This window comes from Lissotriton helveticus, chromosome 8, assembly GCF_964261635.1.
Source record: "Lissotriton helveticus chromosome 8, aLisHel1.1, whole genome shotgun sequence".
NCBI classification, from domain to species: Eukaryota; Metazoa; Chordata; class Amphibia; order Caudata; family Salamandridae; genus Lissotriton; species Lissotriton helveticus.
The window spans coordinates 902466659-902489112 of record NC_136069.1 but is presented as its reverse complement, the minus strand read 5'-3'; the positions used below and the strand labels follow the sequence as shown (position 1 = coordinate 902489112).

Genomic DNA, 22454 nt, shown 5'->3' with positions numbered 1-22454 from the left:
CCCTTCAGAACAGGGTCGCGTTAGACGTCATACTTGCAGACCGAGGTGGGGTATGTAGGGTGATCCAATCGAGTTGCTGTGTTTTCATTCCAGATAATGCTCCAACAGTGTACCAGGCCATCTCCAAACTGCATAGGATTTCCGAATCTATTCATGTAGACAAAGGAGATTAATCGTTAATGGGATGGTTCTGGGAACTGGTATCCGGCTGGGGTTGTAAAATTCTGATGGTCATTGGGATGATCTTAGCCATTCTTTTCCTGTTCTGTCTGTGCGTACAGTGTGCTCCTGCTATATGTTGCCTCTGTGCTACATCGTGTGTAAGGAAGCCTGTATCGAGGGACGAGCTAAGTAATAAGATGATGCTACAGCAACATCTCAATGACTTTACGAATATAGACCTGGACTCAGATTAGCATAAGTATAGGTTATTGCCTATGTAAGGGCAAAAGGAGGGACTGTAGTACTTCAAATTCTGGGCCCATGTTATAAATCATCGTATCATGACGATTTTGATATCAGAAAACCGAGAATGGCTAGTACACTATGTACAAGCATTTTCGTCATATTCGAGTGACGATTTCACCTTGAAATCGCAGTTTTCATCCTGAACCCTCGGGTTCCATTTTGTGTACGGCAGCCATTTTGTGATTGCCCTCACATAGGCTGGTGACTAAGGCCAAAACATGATTCTGAAGGACACGTACACCTTTGCTGACTTTTCTGCGACCTGGGCAAGCTGACTCCACTGCCCAAGGCCAAACCTGTTCGGTCAGTTCCTCTCCCAGTGGCCGAACAAGATAGTATCAAGGCACAACATGCCATAAACCTTTCATCGCACACAAACCACGCCTAATCTTGCACACACCTGTCCCTGTTTCCTACTTTATGACTTGCCTTACAAGGAGGAGGTGCCCGTTTTTATTGGGGGTCCGTCGATATCTGATGAAAATACTGGGCCTTGCCGGGTAATTGATTGCGGGCTGAACAAACTGAAATGTGGGATTGTCATCATGACTCTGCTTTTTCTTTGTAGTGAAAATATGTGAATGGTCAACTGTAATGTAAAGAATGTTTGCCTGAAGCATAATATTTTGTATAAAAAGAGAAGGCTGGCTTTGTAACGTTGAGCAGTCTCCTGAGAATATACACCGTGTTGTACTTCTAGGACGCCTGTTACTTGGTTGCAGCCAATAAACTCGATCCTTGACTTCACCTAGAAGACTCTGTGTTTCTGTAGTCTGAAACAGGAAGGACCCGAAGTCTTAGGGTGTTATCCCTCGCACCGCTGGGTTACCGGTTCAGTACCGGTTCTGAAAAACCCAGTACTTCATATTGCCCAGGGGAGAAGGGGCTACCCTTGTGGGGTGCAATGTTCTATCAGCGATAGTAAATGACCAACCGTCCTCCCATGGACAGCAGGGAGCAACCTATAGAAATGGGTATTATAAAACCATCTAGGAAAATGCCCTCAGGAGAGAGGAAGTAAGACACTCAGAACATCCTCCTAACAGGTGGTTTTAGATACAAAAGATACCAAGGCCTGACAAGGGAAGTGTGTATTACCTGTTTCACTTTCTTGTGTAGTGAACTATATTTTTTCTGAAAACCTATTCCAGCGGGTAGTTTGCCTTAAAAAGGAAATGGACCCCCTTGCCAACATTAGGTGGCAAGCTTCATCATAAAGCTGACATCACTATATATACTGAGACATTCCTGGTAGTCATTCAATGGCACTGACATGGCATCGTAAGCACTTTTATCAAGGGGGAATTCAGGTACGGAATTCAGGTACCTTGAAGCGCTACTCAAATGGCTATTCTGCAAATTAATACATTCCATAAACGTGAAGCACATTCAACTTCAGAAAATAGACAGAGAATTATTACATTTCAAACCATAAATGTTTATTAGAGGTTAAGGGATTACAGAAGGTAAAATCATAAGATTAGCATTGATAAATCAAATATGAATGCATCAAACTCTTATGCGGTTCAAATGAAGTAAAAATCATATAGGTAATAGAGTACGAACCAATATAAGGTTGCCACCAAAGGAAAAGAAAGGGAAAGTTGGTTATCCCATTAAGAGAGTCTCTGCATTACAAACTCTGCTCTGCTCTTTACTAAATCTGTGTCGGTAAGCATTCTGCTCATTGTTCTGAGTCTAATCTACATTGCACTAGCCTAAATCACACAATTCTAACATTTGAAGCACCTAAACACAGTCCCATCAAACGATCCAATCAGGTTGAAACAACTTGATACAATTTTGTTTGTTATCGTCTCAGGGTCTTTCACAGTACTGTGTCTCCATGTGTCCTTCAAACCTTCATTATCTGCAACAAAATGAGGTACATGGGACAAGCCTGTACTCAGCAGGCATCTTCGCTTACATACAAGAAATTCTCCTATAAAGTTTACATTTGAGTTCCATGTGTTAATGTTGACTAATGCAAAACACTTAGAGCCTAATTTATGAAGGCCTTGTGGCACCGTTGCATCACTTTTCAGTGACGGGGCGGCGTCATCAATGCGCCACACTGCGCCCTATTTACAAAGAGACACATCTAGGCAGATGCGTCACTTTGTAAAGCCCTCCGCTACATTATACCTGCAAAAAAAAAAAAAAAAGCCCAGTAGAAGTGGCGCAGTGAAATTTATGAGATTTCACTACGCCACTTCTATGCTTGACAGCGTCAAATCCTTAAACCTGCTTCAAGCAGGCGTAAGGAGTGACGCAGGGCCGTTTACATGGGCATCGCCCCATGTGTAATGACACATTGTTGGAGTTGCGTTAGGTTACCGACACACTATAGCAATGCGTCATTACTGTGCCAACAGATATGTCAGGATTCCTGGTATATTTGTTCAATCCTTGTGACATGGAGCACTGTAGTTTAAATACGGCGCATCCATGGTGTGGCAAAGATGGCACTATGAAAAGTGTTGCATTACTGTTTCCCCCAGCGATGCGGCACTTTTCATAAAGGAGTACATTAAAATAAAACCCCATTCACCATTATACAGATTTTTGCAGGGTAGGGCATTTTGATGAAGAGCTACTCTACTGGCAAAGTGCTGAAATTCACTAGAAATAGGGATAGGGTCATAAGGGTAATGTGCCAGACACCACACAAAACACATTTAGATTTCAGGTGGGCCTATTGGCATTACCAGTGCTCGTTTACAAATGTAAGAAAAGGTGAGGACAAACGACTTAAATGGAAATTCGATTATTTTTCACAATTACAAATATATAATCTTCAGAAGGAAGTACAACGGACAAAAGCTGTTCCAATATAACGACCAACTGACCAGAGGCATGAAAGACAGCATATACTCTTTCGAGTTTCTGTTACCTTGCACCTATATATGACTAAACTACAGCAATGTGCCCATTCCTAAAATTGCACATTATTGATTGAATCCAGTTTACGAAGTTGGATACAAATGTGAACACCTCCTGCGTTTCCTCATCTACACATTTTGCATTCCAGGTGGCTATTCCAGTTATAAAGTAAGTGTCTTTATACGGGGTGAAATGTGGGAATCCCCGAGTTCCTTTATTGCCTGAACCCCCACAAAACATATTTTCCGTGATAAAGTTGCTGGTGTTCGGATTCTGAAACTGACAACACTTGTCACGCCGGAAAGGCAGCAGCGTCTGTTCAGCAAAGGCCATTTCAGGAATGCAGGCTGGCATGGCACGCGGATTGAAGACAATAGCTTCAGCCAGCTTAACAATGGCTATGTCGTAATCAAAAGTGCTGCTATTAAATTTACTGTGCAGAATGAAAATGTCCACCTCATGCGTAGAAACAGGACTGCTTGCCTTGAGATCTGACCCTACCGGAAAAGGAAATACACAATTAACCACCTTAACTGACACATAACACATCACATATGGCCATTGTTACTTTTAGATACATCACACTAGATATAGGCAACTCACATTTTGCTCTAAAAATGTATTTTAGTGGGTTTTTTTTTTTGGCATGAACTATTTTTTTTTAGAACAATTAAACTGTTGTGTTCACCCATATTCCGACAATTTCTTGACCGTGATCTCCAGTCCTCAGCCAATCGATTACAATGTACTAGCCTGTAGCTTCACTGTCTTGTGTGCTATTGTGTGAACAGACAGTGTGAGGTAACGCGTTGTAAACTAATGGGCAACCTATAATATCTTCCTTTGATATTTCCCTGGCCTTTTGCAGGGTGGGGAGTGGCCTAACGGGCAGAACTGGCGAATTTAGAAGATGGGGACCCGTTTCCAGTCTCGGCCTCGGCTTCGGCTTAACATCCTGTTAACACAGGCAAATCACTTAATGTCCCCGTCTCTTATAAATTGAATTTACATTGTAAGTGTCTTTATGGTACTAGGAATTAACGGGTCAATTTTCTTATATGTAAAATTGTTTACAACAAATGTTAGCCTTGTAAATTGTAATATAATAGTTCAGCATAAGATGAAGTGTTTTTTGTTTTGTTTTAGATGAATGGTGTGGCAATGCTTACATGTATTCGTGATCATTCATATTACACACGAATCTTAATTTATGGTGGCATCCTATTGACTTTTTGTGTGTGAGTTAATTTTAGAAAGTTCGTCTAACATTGGGTGATTTTTACATTATTCTGAGTGAACGTCTCTTTAGCCATAAACAGTTAGGATTAGTATTGATTGTCGGCATTTTTATGTCACGTTCCTAATTATAGAGTGTTTTGTATTGCGTTCACTACAGTCGGTGGTGCCATTTATTAGTGATGCTAATAATTAGTGTTACAGTTTAAAAAAATGTTTTTCATTTTTTTCCATATAAACAAATAACATGTTCGGTTGGGTGCAATAGGTGAGAGCCAGATGTAGTACATATTGAGCCAAAATATAAACCTTGAAGGTCTTCCTGCAGGGTTACTGGTGAATGTCCCAGACATCATGGTGTCATAATATTCAACGATGATGAAATCTCATTTCATAGCATACAGAGAAATTATATAGCCAAAATCGAGCCTCCAACCACCCTCACCCTCAATTACAACTTCCAGCCTATCACTCCACCTTCTCAGGTCATCCTTCAGTTCTTCATCGATACGCGTCCTCCGCATTCGAACATCCTCAGCAACAGCCCACTCACATAAGTCTTTATTAGATGCTACATAAACAGGGCCCATAATTTTCAACTAGTGTATTGCAATTTGTCCTTTTGCTAATAAAAGGTTAGCACCACAAACTTATAGCGGATAATCTTCCTCTTGGGTCTCCAGTAAATGCCCAGAATACAATGATTGTTTCAGGATTTAATATGTCGGACCTGTTGCTGTTCTTCCTAAATGATTCACCACCACTTTCTAGTACTCCACCACCTCTTTGCATGGCTAGATCATATGGAGGAACACAGCATATCTAAATCTGCAATAAGTGCAATGGCTTGGCCGAAATGTATATATCATTTGAATGAATACTACCATGAAATACATCCTATGCATAAACTTAAACTGAGTTAGACGACAGTAGGACTGGTGGGACGCGTTCTTCAGGGAGATATGGTCCAGTACCATTTGGCGTCCCTAGCTGACCTTCCCAATCCAGATCCCATTTGGGTCTGGTATGCATTGTTATGACAATACACCCCTGCTAACTGTTCTACATCAAATCGATAATGGACATCTGCCTCTCATCAGTGAACTAGGTAAAATATATTCAAACGTCAGGGACCGACCAGGCACCTCACCACACACAATTAGGGCCACCGTAACCAATCTTGCATACGATGCACCTGATATTGTGTTCTCGCTCTCTCAAAGTGCAGGAATTACCCCCACTAATATATGGCACTTATGAACATTTAGACACTCTGCATCCATCTAGATACTCCAGTCTTTCTGGACAATACTCCGAAATGCCTCGTTCTCCAAAGTGGGACCTCAGTTTCGAATGGAGTTGCTGATCACAATGACCATGGGCATGCACAATTCCAAATTCTGACTTCAAGGCATCCAGTTGAGATATTCCTGGGCATGCCAACATCAGGCTCCACAGCTGATATTTGAAGGGTGGACTATTGTGGCATCCCCAAAAAGGGTGGATTCAAAACTGGGGGTGCCGCCTAGTGATATCATAAGACAACAAGTAATTGCATGTCAGAGAACACTAGACCACACTGTTTGCATGACACTTCACAGTTATCAGTTTGAGCCTGGGATACTTTTCTGCCTATATCAGGGATGACATCGAGCATCCTAGTTCTCTAAAATACCTTTTAGGTAACCACCAAAAGACCCCTGGAAAACATATAGATGTATAGGGAGGATTATTGAGTGAAATTTTACCCATTACTGCCAAAGGGCGCCTACACCAAATAGGCACTGACACTTGTATTCCATGTAATACATAGGCCACACTGAAATGTTTAATCTGCTGTTGGGTCTGTGCTAAACAGGTACTTTAGATCACTCCTCTGCCGCCGCAATCGCAGGTCATCAATAGACCCTCCTTACAATGCGCTCAGCAGAAACTAACTGGACTTAGAGTAGGTAATGCACAGTGTCGAGAGATCGGTATACACATCCAACATTTGCAGCATAATGGGAACAGAGACAGATTCATCCTGCAAACATCAGAGTGACATCTAGATAGAGGGACAACTTATGTATTGATCAATGCAGGTTCACCCCTCAATCTGCCAAGTGTACTCTAAGCGCACTGCCAATGGTTCCTCAACCAGGTAAACAGAGCAGGCAATAGGGTCATCCCTCATGTATACCCCACACCAATGGCCAACTCTCAGAGATCCCCATCCAGTTTCAAATGTTACTGTTTGTGTTTGAACCTTAGAAAGCTATGAAGGAATGGGTTGAATCTAAACCTCTCGAGAGTCTGAAATGGAAATTCCCACCACACGGTGTCGAGTTGATACTGAGCGATGCTACAGTGAATATTCGATAGTCCAGATCTAGAAAGTACATTTGGGGCAACCTAAGCGGGTCGGCCCGCAGTCAGAAATAAACATTGTGGGTGGGGGTTGGGCCCAATATTAAGAACAACATAAGAGGAGGAATTGGAGGCAGGGGGGAACTTGTAGACAGTGACTGCAATACGGTGGGTTTTTAAAGTATGCAATGTATACTGGTCTTTCACAACACATTGGGTCAGTAGAATTGGTTGAAAGTATAAATAGCCCATTGCCGATTTAGGAGTATTCCTTAATTTATTTTTTAGAAAATGAGCACATTGTAACAGTAACAACAACAATTAAATCTAAGTTGGAGACAACTTTTCTCGGGAGTTCTCTCTTTCAAGGAACTATCACATAATCTTCTGGAGAATTGTGCATTTTAAAGCTCATTGGACCAGTATCAATAATCACAATAAATGACATCTTTGCAGGGGGTTTAGGGATTCCACTACAATAATTTTTCTTAAACGTGTGCATTGTAGAAACTGTCATAGAAATGCATGGTTTTCAAATAGGATCAATGCAATTACTGCCATAGCAAGGTTTGTTTTCCACTCTGACGCACGGTGGACCTTATATGGAAGCCAGTTAAACACAAAATAGGACAACCCAATAATCCTACAGGAGAATTGGTAATTACAGACAAAACACACGTCCTCGCATGTAAGAGCATCATGAAAACTGATAATACAGTGTGGATACAAGTCTCCAGCAAAATCGGTAACCTGATGGATACGTGCCGGATCTGAATCTGTAAGATCAGTCACATGAGTAATAAGTAACTTGGCCCTGTGGGCCACCACCACAGCTCACATTCCGCACCATCCTGGCAAAACCAGCATCCACAGCCTGCAGTTATCACACAGATCTAGCTTACTGAGTAGAACTATAGCAAAGTTGCAAAGCAACCCTGGAAGGTGGACACACTGGGCAGCATATCTTCATCAAAACCCTGCAACACTTGAGCAACACCATAATATGACCACAAACTGGAATATTTGATCCACACACAGGTATGGCAGCATCCTGGCATACAAAATCACCAATTCTCATAGTACGTTCTTTGTCAACAAATGCATTTTGGTGGGCTATTATCCTGGCATGAGATATTTTCTGCTACAATGTTTATTCCTCCCTGAGTACATGACATATACTTTCCATGACTCTCCTGGTCGCTCCCAGTGATTTTTTTCTGATTGGGCCTGATTCACAGGGCAATTTCTGTTAGTAGTTGTATGTCCTGGCATAGGTGTGACGTACCCATTAATTTCTAAAAGGGCACAGTACCTAATGGAAACAGCTTTGTGAATTGGGCATATTGTGTCAGTCTCTCTCTGTTTCAATTCCCCCCTAATATGCATCATTATAGCCCAACCACTTGCACCTTTATTTGCATGGTGTTGATGCTGTGCTGTGGTTGGTCAGACAACCACTAAAGATCTTAATCTGATTGAGCAGGTATTGTGGGGTGCTTGAGTGGATCGCTGTAAGAAAGAGGATTATTAATTGGGGTGGGCAATCACTTACCTGAAATAATAACACTAAACTGTCAGGGTGAACTCTAAAGTCAATAAATTAACCTGAACCCAACCCAGTGGTAGCTATGGAACAGAGCAGAAAGGCTCAACTCTAGTATTTATGTAGTTCCAAAAAAGTAACAAAGTCAAAACACCAACCAATTAAAAGAAAACTAAATTAGGCAAATAAAATAAATGTTAATGAACAACATGAAACCAAAACAACAAACGTCCAATAAGGGGAACAAGAGATAGGAATTTTATAGTTTTAAAATAGCGCCCAAAGCACTAAACGGTAATGATAGCTTCTGACTTAAGGCCTGATTTATAACTTTGCAGATGGGGTAAACTCTGACAAGGCAACAGAGTATATTTTACTCTATTGGCCTGATGGAGTTCCTGCTCGCCAAATTTAGAAATTACCTCCAAGCCAGTGGTCATTTCTAAAGCCTTGGCAGGAACTGCAATTGCAGTGGTTTCTGTCAATACAGTTTTAAGTTTGACGCACAACTCTGTCAACATTATGGAGCCGTCCGACAAACTTATTTTTTATGTACTTTCAAAGCAAAAATGCTGAAGCAGGATTTTCATTTTGAAAATCAAAAAATGCCCCCCTCGCCATGCGTGGTATCTCCCATGGCGAGGGGGGCATTTTTAGTGTTTTAATGCCCCTTTTGCAGGGTTTGCTTAGCTGTGTGGGAGAGTTGAAAACAAGTACATCGCCACCCATCTAAATTAGGTGGGCGTACATATAGCCAATTTTCCTATTGGACAAGTTTTCCCTACGGTCAGACACAGAGTAGTCACTGTCATGGCCCTATGGTCCGCCTGCATTTAAATCGGGCAGGCGGGCCATCATCTTGGTAATAAGGATACTTCATTGCCATTGAGACAGAGTATCCCCACCACCAAGATATGTATCCGGCCCTTAGTCTTTTTATGTAGCACATAATCCTCTAGTGGGGCAGGCTTGGAACTGTATCTGATGAAGTTGCATTGACGGTACACCTGATAGCTTTGAAGGTACTGAAAGTCCAAACATTTTTTAAATTCCAACTGTTCAGTCTTTCTGGAGCTGCTCCCTTCGGTCACTTCTAAGTCTACCAAGACCTCAGGCAAAGCAGTTAGGGGGCAGGACTCACTACAATAGTGGCAACTAGCAACGACTAGTCCCGATCCAGTTAGTACTGGTCACATGAGGAATTCAGGAAAAACGCCTCTTGCGGCTTGTTGTGTTCCTGAAGCCACACAGGAGATCAGCCAGATGACCCTTGAAGTCAACTTCTTTCTCCTGGGAGCAGAAGGGAGCTCGTCCAGTCCTTCAAGACTCCTTCAGGTCACAGACAGCAGATCCAGTCCTCTTCTGGTCATCCACAGGTCCTGAAAGTGTTCTGATTGTGGTGCCTTGTGTGCCACATTTATGGTCTGTCCTAGCCAGTGGCTGGGTGTGACTTCCTGATCCTCCCTGGCCGTAGGGGTGAAAATTCCCAGTAGCACCCTACCCAATTTTGCAGCACTTCCTGTTTGCCCTACTGAAAACAATCCCAAAGTGAAGCTTAGTCCTAAATAAAAAAATGGAGATGCCCTTTCTCCCTTGTGCAGAGCCTCTGTGGCCACCAAGTGACTAATGGTCAGGGGAATGAGCTGGCCCCTCCTCTGTGGTCACTCAAATTGGTTCTGGGGGTTGCCCGTGTCTAGGATCAGAGCCAACCTGGCCCTGGTCTTGGATGTAAGGGTTTCCCTTCTCCAGTCTCTCCTTACACTAACCGTAGAATGGGCAGGCCTCTTACACTTTCAGGTCTCATCACATTCAAGTTAAAAAGGTTCATGAGTCTACCCTAACCGGTCTCCCTAAAAGGAGCAGGAATACACCTCCCCTCACCTAGGCAATTGTCCCTGCTCTGGGAACAGGTTTCACACATCATTAATTCCAAGCACGGGTAGACCACCAGTCATTAGGCTAATTTGAATTAGCCTAGTGGAGGTTCAGGTAGGTAAAAGGTATCTTTTTAAAAGTTTCTTTACCTAAATATTTATTCAAATCTGACTTGGATTGGAATTTTTCTATGTATTAAAATAGTCTTTGAATGAAATTTTGAGCCATTTCCTGTCAAAAGGTGCATATTAAAGTTTTTACACTGCACTTTGACATTTTATACGATTCAGCTACAGCCTTGCCAGTAAAATAGCTTTTGGGGCCTAGTCACTGAATGGACATGGTTATTTTAGTTTTGCACATGTTCCACTTTTAAATATCAAAATCTCTAACTTGTGGGCAACAAGTGGACTTAAGGGTGACATTATTACTATTTAAAATCAGGGTTTCCTGTCTGTCAAAAAGGGCTATTTTGGCAGGTCTGTAAAACAGATTTTAGGCTACTGCGGGCAGGCTAAACGCAGGGTAGGCTTGAAGCCATGTTTTCACTGCAGTAGATGGCACAATCAGTTGGTGGAAGAGGTGTGTTGCAGCTGCCAGGGCGGCTGACTCCAGTACACGGGGCTCACGGTTTGATCCCCGGCGCCGGCGGCAGATCGACCCAGCACCATGTGACTCTGGGCAATAGCTTGCTTAATCTTCCCGACGGCCCCCAGCGCTTTGACGCCCTTAGGGGTAATTGTTTACACTTTTCAAATACTGGGTTATTATTATTTCTGCACCTGGTACTGTGGCCTTATGGGAAAGTTGAGGGGCCCATGCAAAAGATGGCCATTTAATTCAACCACCTAGTAGACTACTTGATTTGTATAGGAACATGATGTTAATGGAGCTCTCTGTGGGTGAAGGTAAGTTTTATAAGTTGGACCAATGCATTGGCAACATCCTCCATGGGTGCTATGTGTGCATCAGGAATGCCATCCAACGGAGCAGCAGTGTCCCTGGTCAGATGGGATAGAAGTAGTGCTTGTCTAGTTATGCTGAAGTGCAGTGTAACATCTAAAACCCTTGAGTGGTAATCCCCCAAACATTTTACTTTCACCTCTCCTGCTGTTGTTGGTTTTAGGACTCTGCACTTTCTACTTCTAACTAGTGCTAAAGTGGTTGTGCTCTCTCCCTAACACATGGTAAAATTGGCACACACCAATTTGGCACATTTAATTTACTCATAAGTCCATATTAACGGGTACTACATGTACCCATGGCCTGTAAATTAAATGCTTATAGTGGGCCTGCAACACCCATTGTGCCACCAACTAAAGTAGCACTTTAAAACAGGTCTCAGGCCTGCCATTTAAGTTTATAGGGACATTTTAAACTGTCTTTATAATCTAACAAAATAATAATTTTGCCTGGCCTAAACCTCCCTTTTTAAAACTTGTAAGTCACCCCTAAGGTAGACCCTAATAGCTCCAAAACAGGGTAAGTTGTATTTAAAAAGTAGGACATATGGGTTTAAGTTGTACATGTCCTGGAAGCCCTAACCTCCTAAAGTTGTTTTTCACTCTTCTCAGGCTATCTCTCCCATTGACTATCACTGAGTTACCTTATTACCTTTTAATAAGTAAATTGATATTAATAAGTGATATCTCCATAATGGTAGCAGATAGGGAAATGATATCCACACTCTAATGAATTGTAATTTAAAATCCTTTCTCATGGTAACGTTGTATTTTAAGTCACGATTCTAGAAATGCCTCTTTTAGACATTGACATTTCTTTGTCTTAATCAACAGCATCTTTCTGCCAGTAGCCAGCGTCACATGAATGTGTCTGTCTCTCACGTAATGTGTTACTGATTCTTTCTAGACAGAGGGATAAAAAGGGCTTAGGTGTGACAGGATGGGCCATCCTGTCAGGGATGCTGTGAGAGCAGAGCTGTACCCAGCTCTGATTACGTTTCAAAAGGCATTGCCTTCAGCAAACACAAAGGAAATGAACACCAACCTTTTGTCACAATCAGGTAGAGCAGATTGTTATCCATATACTGTTATGATGCCTTTGTCTGAAGATTCCTGGTAGCATGAGGGAGACTTAAGGGATGCCACAAGATTTGTGAATGGGCTAAGATATGGATGATATGATTTGCATAAGCTGGTATGTGTTGTTCAGGTAGGATGTGATTCAATGTATATCAGCATCATCATACTCCATTCAGAAAGTGAGGATGCTGAGCTGGACAATGGGATAGACTTTTTAACACTTTGCCCCGGGTTTGTGTTACAAAAGTGATTTTTGTCAAAACTGGCACAAAAGGTTTAGTTGGGACTTACTTTGCAACACAAAAGTTTATTTGCATTGTAAAATAGTCCTAAAGTAAAGCAAGGCAGTACACGATTCTACCCAGGAAACCACCCACAATTTGTTATGCAAAGCTTTAGCTACTAACATTTGCAGACAGGACCTTGCATCAACAAGATAACTTCTTTTTGGAACCGGCATTAAAAAGAAGAAATGTTTTTCTTCTTCTGAAAACCTTTCAGATTTTGCAAGTGTGCTGTACTGTACAGCACACTTCTAAAGAGAGAAAGGGTTTTAAGTTTTTCTAAGCATAATATTTTGTCATGGAAGGGTACCCCCCCCCCCCCAAGCTAAAACAAATTCTACTGTGGTGCAAAGGTACCTGGCATTAGGCTGCCTTATTGTGCACCAGCAGTAGGAAAGAAAGTAGAAGCATGATATCTTAGTAGGAATCGCACTGCTCTGCACTCTCCCTCTCACACTACAAGGGGCAGCAACTTTGATTGTTTTGCTTCGTATTGTGACAAGTTTGTAAATCCGCCCCATAGTGTTTGACTGTGTTCATGGCTGCAAAGTAGACAAGGAGGATTAGGAGATCTGCAATGTTTTGTAGACAACTTGAAGGCTTGCAGTTTCTGTTCTGCACTGTGGCTTGAACTGAGACTTCTAGTCCTGAATAAGGATGCTGCTCTTCATCCTCTTTTGTAGCTGGTTAGTGATGGCCTATTGGATAATCTTCTCATAGAATGGTAGGTTTATGATTAAAAAGATACTTGTGAAATTACCAGTTACCAGTCAGGTACAGGGTGCTTTTATCTGCTACATTTTATCTATAAAAGTTGTGTATGCGATTATGATTACTGATTGTGAAGTAGTACTAATCTCATTGGCCTTGGAATGATAAAAGGCTGAATTCAATATGTGGGTATCAAAAAAGTTACCTCAAGGACAGACAGACACACACACACACACACACATGGACACATGCATAACACTCACATATCTTAGTAGTGGGTACTTACCTCGCTGAGCTTTATTAAACTTTATATGCAGGTATTAATGGAAAGAACAAACAGAAATGGGGATTAGGAAAACAATGTTCACAATCCTTTTCAGGGGACCAAACAAAGCTAACCATAGAATAATACCCACAATATTGCAGTCAGTGTATAAAAAAAGGCCTAATCTGTTTGAAGACAGTGAAATGACGGAGCATCATTTTTGTCTGTGAAACTAGTGACAGCAATGGGTACATCCTATGACTTCATTGTAGATTGTGATTGGACCCCCTGAGCTCAAGTACGTCCTTCCCCACTTGAACAATGTGTGTGTAGGCACGCACCTAGGAGGAAAAATATTTTTCCCACACAGCAAGCTCCCATAAAAAATCCTTAAAGAGGGGTAGGAGAGAGCTCGAATGATCAATGATCAGTACCCTGCACTGTGATTCCTTGCCACTAAGCTGGACACTAGGACCGCCAAATGCTAATGGAGCAGAAGTGCCAGCTGCATGACTATTTAGATGAATTGGCAGCTGCTACAGGGGCGGCTTCTCCGCTAAGGCGGAAGAGTGTCGCACCACAGGAAAAATAAAATGATAATAACAGCATGTTATTATCATTTTATTTTTCAGTAAAATTCTGTAGAGGTTGGATGGGCTGGACTGTCCACAGAGCAGGAGAAGGAGTGGTTGGTCCTTACTAAGTGTGCATGATTGTTTGGGCCGGCCGTCTTGGGCCAAACCATCATGCACACTTGGCATTTTCTCCAACAGGCTTTGTTGCACAGCCTGGGTGGAGAACATGGACAAGTTCCCAGTCCCCATCTTAGCACCGAATCATGGTTCTCAGACCAATCACAGCACAGCTATTAGCAGTGTCATGATTGACTAGGGAAGTCTGGAAGCCTGGGTGCTTCCTGCTTCCTACCCTGGAGTCCTCAAAGCGGGCGAAGAGGACTGAGAGGAAGGTGCTGGCAGGCAGGTAAGTGATTTGTTTTCATTCCCTCCCCACCGTGACCTGCTCCCACAACCCGCTCCCCTACCTTTGTTAGGTATCAGCCGCCACTGAGCTGCTAGTCTATTGAGATGTATAGCAAGGTGCACAGCTTAGTCAGTGAGATTCGGGGGGGGAGGGGGGCATCTGAAATTTTCCAAATAAAAAAGCAGAGGGCCACAAGGTGAATGGGTGAGATGACTTAAGTTCGGGATGGACTGTTCTCATAAGGAACCGGGTTGGTACTAATTTGCTTTAGGTGGGCTTCTGGGGCTTATTTAGAGTGTGGTGGACAGGGTACTCTGTTGCAACTACAACAGAGTATTTGTCTTCCAAAATCAAGGTCTACCCCAGTGATTTTGAGTCAGGTGAACTGCAAAATATTTGTAGACGGAGTAAGATGCCATCCGACTGTCCGCCCTACTTAGAGTGGATAGTCAGATGGTTTTTTAAGTGTCAGTTACCACCAAGTAGATCCTGGTAGTGAGACCAATTTCTTTTTATTTTTCAAAAACAAACACCGCTTTAGGAGCTTGTTTCTGAATAATAAAAACTTTGGAAAAGTATAACGACTGGCCGTCATGTTTAAAAGAGCCATCCATAAAACTTCCCTACATTGACAGGAACCATCATGAAGGCGATTCCTTTCCAACGTATAGAAATATCTGCGGACCATCTCTAAACTTTACTGGCAAAGTAAAGGCAGGGTGGCTCACATAAAGTCTTCTTCCACCCTGTCTGCCTTTACTCACTCCAACAACCCCTAAATCAAGTCCTCTGTCTAGAGTGGAACAGTGGGTGAAAATGATAATTTGGAATGCTATCCTGGGCGATTGCCGCTGATTTGACTATTTGCAAGCATTTGTCACATTAAAGTTTGGGTGTACAATTACCAGTTGTATGCTTGGAATCTGAGATTGGCACAACTTTCCAAGCCTATTACTGCCAATGTTTGTGAATTCCAATAAGTAGTACATTTGCATCTATTCAAGAAATACTTGTATGGGTGCAGATGTCCTACTTTTTTGGTATACCAGTCATTATATTTAATTAAGCCCCTGATCTAAAATATGGGCAAGTTAAAACCCCTTAGGGAAATCAGGATGAGGATAAAAGCCATCACAGCTGTAGCATACCCTACGAGTACACCTGGAATGCATTAGGTTTTCCACAAAAGCCCAGGACTGGAGAGAGTGCCCAAAATACCATGGAGTGAGGTGGTCATCCTATACTTATCTGACACAATTTCCCGGATATGTGCAGCCCTGTGTGTTTTATCAGAGAGCACATTGGAATACATGTGCTGTAGATGTAAATGTGTCTAGAAAGTGAGACTAACTGATTTGAAACCCAAAGACTGCCTGGCTTATTGGTGAGAAAATGAATGTTAAGCAGCATTACTGGGAATAGGGTGACTATTTCAACATGGGTGCTGAGAAGGAGAGGTTGAAGTTGAAGTTGGGCGCACGTATACCCGAAAGGTTTCATGGAGCTAATTTGGTCAGGCTGCAGCAAAACAAGGCAACTATTAGACCACAAAGGCCATAGTAAATAACCAGGTCGTCAGACATTTACGGAACTCCAAGTATGAGAGGGAGGATTGTAGATTATCGGAAAGGGAGTTCCAGAAACGAGGGGCTTGAAAGGAGAAGCTCGATCTCCCATGTTTCTTCCTCACAAAGCGTGGAACAACCAGAAGATTCTTGGAGAAGGACCGAAGGTTTCTAGAAGGAGTATATACTGTTAGCCTAGTTGCTACATAAGAAGGAGCTAAACCCACTAATGATTTGAAAATAAGACACCCCAATTTAAATAGGTATCTATGGGTAACGGGTAACCAATACAGTTGCCTCAGAAGTGGGAGAGCATGATGGTATCTAGGCCGTCTATAAATCAGTTTAGCTGCCTGATTTTGGACAAGCTGTAGCTGGCGTAATTCATACGCGGTAATACCAATATAAAGGGAATTAGCGTAGTCAACCCGAGAGATGACTAGAGCTAGAAGGATAATTTTGAGGGCGCCAGGGGTGAAAAAACGGGAAACTTTACAAATAGTCCGGAGGCATAGAAAACAGGACGAAACGACCATACTAATCTGGGCGTGCATCGAGAGGTCGTCACTGATTTTAATGCCAAGCCTTTTCACAGACTTCGTAAGGGAAGGGGCAGAGCCAAGAGAAGAAGGCCAGTAATTGGTATTCCAAGGGTTGGATGGGCCTCCCAACAAGACTAGTTCCGTCTTGTCGGGATTTAACTTAAGATGGTTAGTGCTCATCCAGTCCTCCTGGATAAAGATCATAGTGTTCTGGAAATGAGAGATAGAGTCAGGAGAAGAGGAAAGAGTGAAGATGAGTTGAAGGTCATCAGCGTAATTAAACACAGTGACCTCCCGGTGGCGTAAAGCAGAGATTAAGGGAGAAACATAAAGATTAAAGAGAAGAGGGGAAAGAGCTGAACCTTGGGGAACACCGCAAGTTACTGTTCGAGGAAAGGAAGAAAAGGAGGAGAGCTGAACCGCCTGTTGAAGGTTCTCCAGGAGTTGACATCCTGTTCATAAGCAATGGTAGTGTTTGAACACAAACAAGTACAAATGTTAACACATTACAAAAGCATATGCAGCCTTCAACCCCTGCAGTGGCACCTGTGCATTGTAAAAGTATGAACTGCTTTCAGATTTATCAAACCACATCTACCTGTCCCGCTTTCGCTGCAGCCCCTGTGCATTGCTGGAGCATACATTGTACTCTGTCTTTCGCAGCACATTTGCATGCCAGATGAATGTTCTGCATTCACCTCAATTTATAGCATGTGTGTACTGCCTTCAGCTGTGCACTACATGAGCATGCCATGCCTTGACCTGCAGGTCCTGTGCACCATATGGACTTTAAGTACCTTGATGCACAGCTGTAGCATCAGTACATTGTAGGCACATGGCCTTTTGCTCCAGCCTCCAACTATGCCCTGCAGAGCCTTGTTCATCTCTCTGTACGAACTTCAGCATAACCTGTGCCAAACCCAGACAGGCACCCTTATCACACGGCAGCACTGACCTGTTCAGTGCTTAATTTGAGCCTGTGGTTTCCGGTGCTCGGCAACAACACTTAATTGTTAACACCAGCGCTTACACAAGGTGGCGCTTTCTGACTAATTTAGAGATGACCACAACAGTTAATTATTTGTTCAATATACATCACCAATGACTATTACCAAAGCCCCTCCTATAGTTTTGGGGGACGGAAATAGTCTGAATGGTCAACGGCCACAAGGCTCTTGAGGGCCTCCCTTGACTGATGCTCTGTGCCCAAGGCAATGTCCAGAGGTAGGGATAAGGCATTGTGGCCACTAAAAGGACAAGCAATCATATTAAAATAAGAAATTAACAATTATAATGGTGCTGAAACAAATATAAAATCAATAAGTGACCCCCTGCTCCTCCCTTTGTAAGACAGGTGAATTAATGGGTTTGAAGAATTAGCCAGTTTCTCCAACCTAAAAACAATATTATGGGAGTCTATGGGCTCATTTACCTCCCTAATCTTTTGTGAGTGAACAAAGTGAAGACCTTTGTTCAGTCAACAACTGCCAGAAGGGGAACGTCCAGCAGGGGGAGGATTACATAAGTGACAATTAAAATCACCAGCTAAAACAATTTGGGCTTGCCCATCTCCCTTAGCTGAAATGGAACTCAAGAGATGGTCCACATGGGAAACTCTGAAAGGCTCTACACTCCCCGACTTGCTATTGCAAAAATTAACTACCACCAACGAACAGGACGCAGTTATTGAGAACCGTAGCCCCTGCGGTGTACCACCATGCAAGTTGAGTTCCGCAATTTAACCACTCAGCTCAACTCTGACAAACATCACTAAACCCCCCTTCTCCCTTCCTGCCATTGAGGGAACAACTGGTACAAAATAAGTTGTGCAACCCTCAAGGAAGAAGATGATATCAATTGGCCAAGTTTCTTACCCCCACATGCATCAAGCATTTTTGGAGTCGCAAACGGTGCGATTCCTTAAAATCGGCCGTTTGCGATTCCAAAAGTGCTTTTTGGGATGCATGAAGCAATTTTAGAATTCGTAGCATTTTTGCGAGTTCTAAAATTGCGGTTGCTTTTAAGAAGTCGCAGATGTGCGATTTCTTAAAAGCAATGCATCATGAATTTCAAAAGTGCAAAATCGCAATTAGGGTGTCAAATTTACCGAGTAGTTGAACCACTCGGTAAATTTGGAAAAAGTGTTTTAAATGCTGAAAATGTTTTTTTTTCAACATTCATGTTTCACACACACATGTCCTTAGGACATGTGTGTGTGAAACATGATGCGAAAAATACATTTCAGGGGTGCATGGGGGGGTCCTTTGGACCCCCCCCTGCACCCATGAAATTTTCAAAGTGCCACTCGCAATTTGCTACTGCCTTCCCATTGACTCCTATGGGCCTTTTGGCCCATAGGAATCAATGGGAATTGCGAAAATGTACTTAAGAATTCGGTATTTATTTGGGATTCGGTAAAAATTGCGATTTTTACCGAATCACAAATGAATACCGAAAATAATGATGCATAGCATTTTGCACTTCTTAATTTGCGATTCCTTATTTTTCGCAAATTAAGAAGTGCAAAATGTCACAATGATGCATGTGGGGGCTAGAGACTGTTTATGTGAAAGGAATCAACATAACGCACCCACCCAGGGCCACTAACCTTTTATGAAAGACCTGCAATGTTCCAGGACAACATCGTGGGGCCCTCTGACTGCTGAGAAGGAACTACCAGGGACATACTGTGGGCCCTATCTGCTTGGAAAAAATCACATGGGTCTAGTCAGTTATTCAATTCAAGATAGCATCCCCGTAAGTGAAGTCACAGGAAGTGACTTATAATAATCCTCACTTAAAAGGAAAAGTGCCTATTTTACAAAAACACTAAATAACATAACCAAAAAAAAATAAATTGGGGTTTTGCTTCCTATACATCATATGTATTTTTTCAAGATATCAATTTCTAACTGAGCTCAGAAATGTCTGAAAGTGGCAATATTTTTAAATAGACATGTAGAACTTTGAAATGTCACTTTTATACTGCTTTTAGTGAGTGCACAAAATGTGCCTGATCTATTTTTAGGTTTGGCTTGATAGTGCAGTAGTCACCACGTATTATGCCTCAACGTAAAATAAGGCTTTAAAAGGCAATTCCAGCAGAGCTCCTTTAGCTCCACCCACCTGCTGTTAGTGTTGTAGCTAATTTCTGATTAGATTCACATTTGTCCGTCAATCTTTTACATTAGAAAACATAATGTAATGTAGAGAACTATGGGCCCAATTAATATGGCCGTGAATGGTAAAGATTTTGTTACTGTAATATATTAATATTTAATTTAAATACGTTTACAAAATGTTTTGATTTGATTTGAAATAATTGTTTTTTAAAAAGTGCTTTTAATATTTATTAAAGGATTATTTACATATTTTGGCGTTAGTATTGTAGTTGATATTGTGTGAATCGATATTTTTGACATATTAACTGTTTTTTTAAAGTTAACTATTTTTGATGCGGGTATTTTTGTTTTTGATAATAGGTAAAAATGGATACTGTTAACAACGATATTTGTTTTTTCTATATTTGTGCTTTTGCTAGTCAAGTATAGAAAGTCAATATTTTTGTTATCGCTATTTAATTTCCGATATTTTTGTGTTTCATGTTGTGTACATAAATATTATGTCATTGATTAAATATATGATGCTTTATGACGCTGTATTTTGATTTGATGATGTGTTGTTACATTTGCACACCCATTGCTTTCTATGGTGAATTTTAGTATAAAAGGATTCATTTCTGAGACTTCAGCCAGGTCTTTCACTGCAGCTTTTAGGGATCCTTCCCCATTTTCTGCATCTCTTTATTGCTAACCACCTTTATGGCAATTGAATTCTGAGCCCCATGACTGATTTATTGTGAGTAACCATTATTTTGCTTTCTGAATTGCACTTAATACTTTAACAAACTAATAGTTTTCTAATTTACTGATTTTGAGCCCTTTTTGATTTAACACTTATTTATTGTCCATGATTTGAATTGCTATTTTGAATCTTGTCTTCAGGGACACATTTCCTCTTCCTGAGGACAATCCAGTTTCCGACTGCACATTAGACACTTTATTTCTAACATGTCCGAAATAGCGACAACAGTAGCCAAGAGTACATGGTTTGATAAGGTAGATGCTTTGTGCTTCCACAAAAAAGTGACTGGCCTCCACTCTGCTGTGATAAGTCTGTTCATTTTTTCTGCTGCCTGAGCGCACACATCAGTATAGAGACAAAGGTTCTGACATGTAATGTGTGATCCTATACCACCACTAAACTCTGGAACTCCTTGCCCACCTCCCTGAAAAACAAACACAACCTGCTCCAATTTAGGAAGCGCCTAAAGACCTGGCTTTACCAGTAACCTTACTCTGGGAATAACTGTCTTCTAGTGTTTTCAGCGCCTAGATACCTCCGGGTTATGTTGCGCTTTAGAAATCCTTCATTTCATTTCGTTATTTTTTATGAGTAAGGGCTGTCCACCAAGATTTTAGGGCCATCAATTAATGATACGTAAAAACACACTACTGACACACATTACAAATGACAACAACAGTGCTTACTTGAAAGAATATGAAAGATGGACGAATTGGAAAGTCATATCTTCTTTGCTAATACATTAAAAAAATATATTGTATAGACTGTGAACACTGTTTGTGACATAGATATATGTGCCTCATTAATAACCGAGGTGCTAACACAATGAACAATGAAAAATATTCATCAAAATAGACATGTATAAAGGAATTAGGTAATGCATCCAAATACAATAGATAACCCTTAAGAAACATGTGATTTTCATCCTGTCATGAGCATGTCTATTAGGGCGTGGTACGCTTATTCATATCACGTCAATGTTTCGACCCCCAGAGAATGAATGTGGTTAGTCAACATCACCCTGCGGTCTTCATCAGGACTGTGTACAGCCTGCATGGTAAAGAAATCGTTTATGTAGTGTCAGTGTATTTAAATGAACAAAAAATTGTCGTGCAAAGTGAGCAATGCAGAGTTAGTCTCACCTGCTGTGCATGTTTCTCAAGAAAGAAGGAATCCGCATGTTATCTCCTCTTACTGGTCACTACCTGCATTATGAGAAATAACAAGCGCTTACACAATGTGTAAGGTGGAGCTCAAACACTGTGGCCCATAGGGTAGTATGGTAGGTGGAAGGGCAATTCCTGGAAAAACATACCTCACTGTGCAGATGGAACATTCTAATCTGTTCGTCACAAGAGACGACCGGCTCAGTCTAGAATCTCTTAAAAGAAATGCTAATGTTATCATTAAGCCAGCAGACAAAGGGGGACCCATTGTTATCCAGGTTACAGCAGACTATACAACAGAAATCATGACACAATTACAAGTGATGGAAAACTACAAAAACATTCTGCGCGACCCAACGAAGGAGGTATCCAACTCATACATCAGCTGACCGCCAGAGGTCTCAAAGAGGGATGTCTAAGTGGACTAGAATTAGGCTACCTGAATAAGAAAGAACCCAGAGTCCCCACTATCTATACCCTTCCCAAGGTGCACGAAAACAAGGAGAGACCTCCACGGACACCCAGTGTGTCTGGGTGTGGATCAGTTATAGAACCTCTTTGTCTGTATGTTGATTTGTTCCTCCTACCTCAGGTGTTCAAAACGCGATCCTACATTCGTTACATGTCAAGTCTGGCTCCCCGTCCGATCCTCTTAAGCCGGCCTATGAGCCATGTGTTCA

At 41.8% G+C, this 22454-nt stretch overlaps 1 protein-coding gene across 2 annotated transcripts in view; it reads right to left on the bottom strand.

Moving 5' to 3' along the window:
- Nucleotides 1–1882: 1882 nt before the first annotated feature.
- The window catches only part of LOC144772977 (coagulation factor X-like), a 381158-nt gene continuing 360586 nt past the window's right edge, over nucleotides 1883–22454 (bottom strand). For both annotated transcript variants that reach the window (XM_078657701.1, XM_078657700.1), the window contains one exon: nucleotides 1883–3848. In XM_078657701.1, coding sequence (XP_078513827.1) covers nucleotides 3379–3848 — 470 coding nt within the window. In that variant the 3' untranslated portion in view covers nucleotides 1883–3378. The remainder of the gene's footprint in view (nucleotides 3849–22454) is intronic.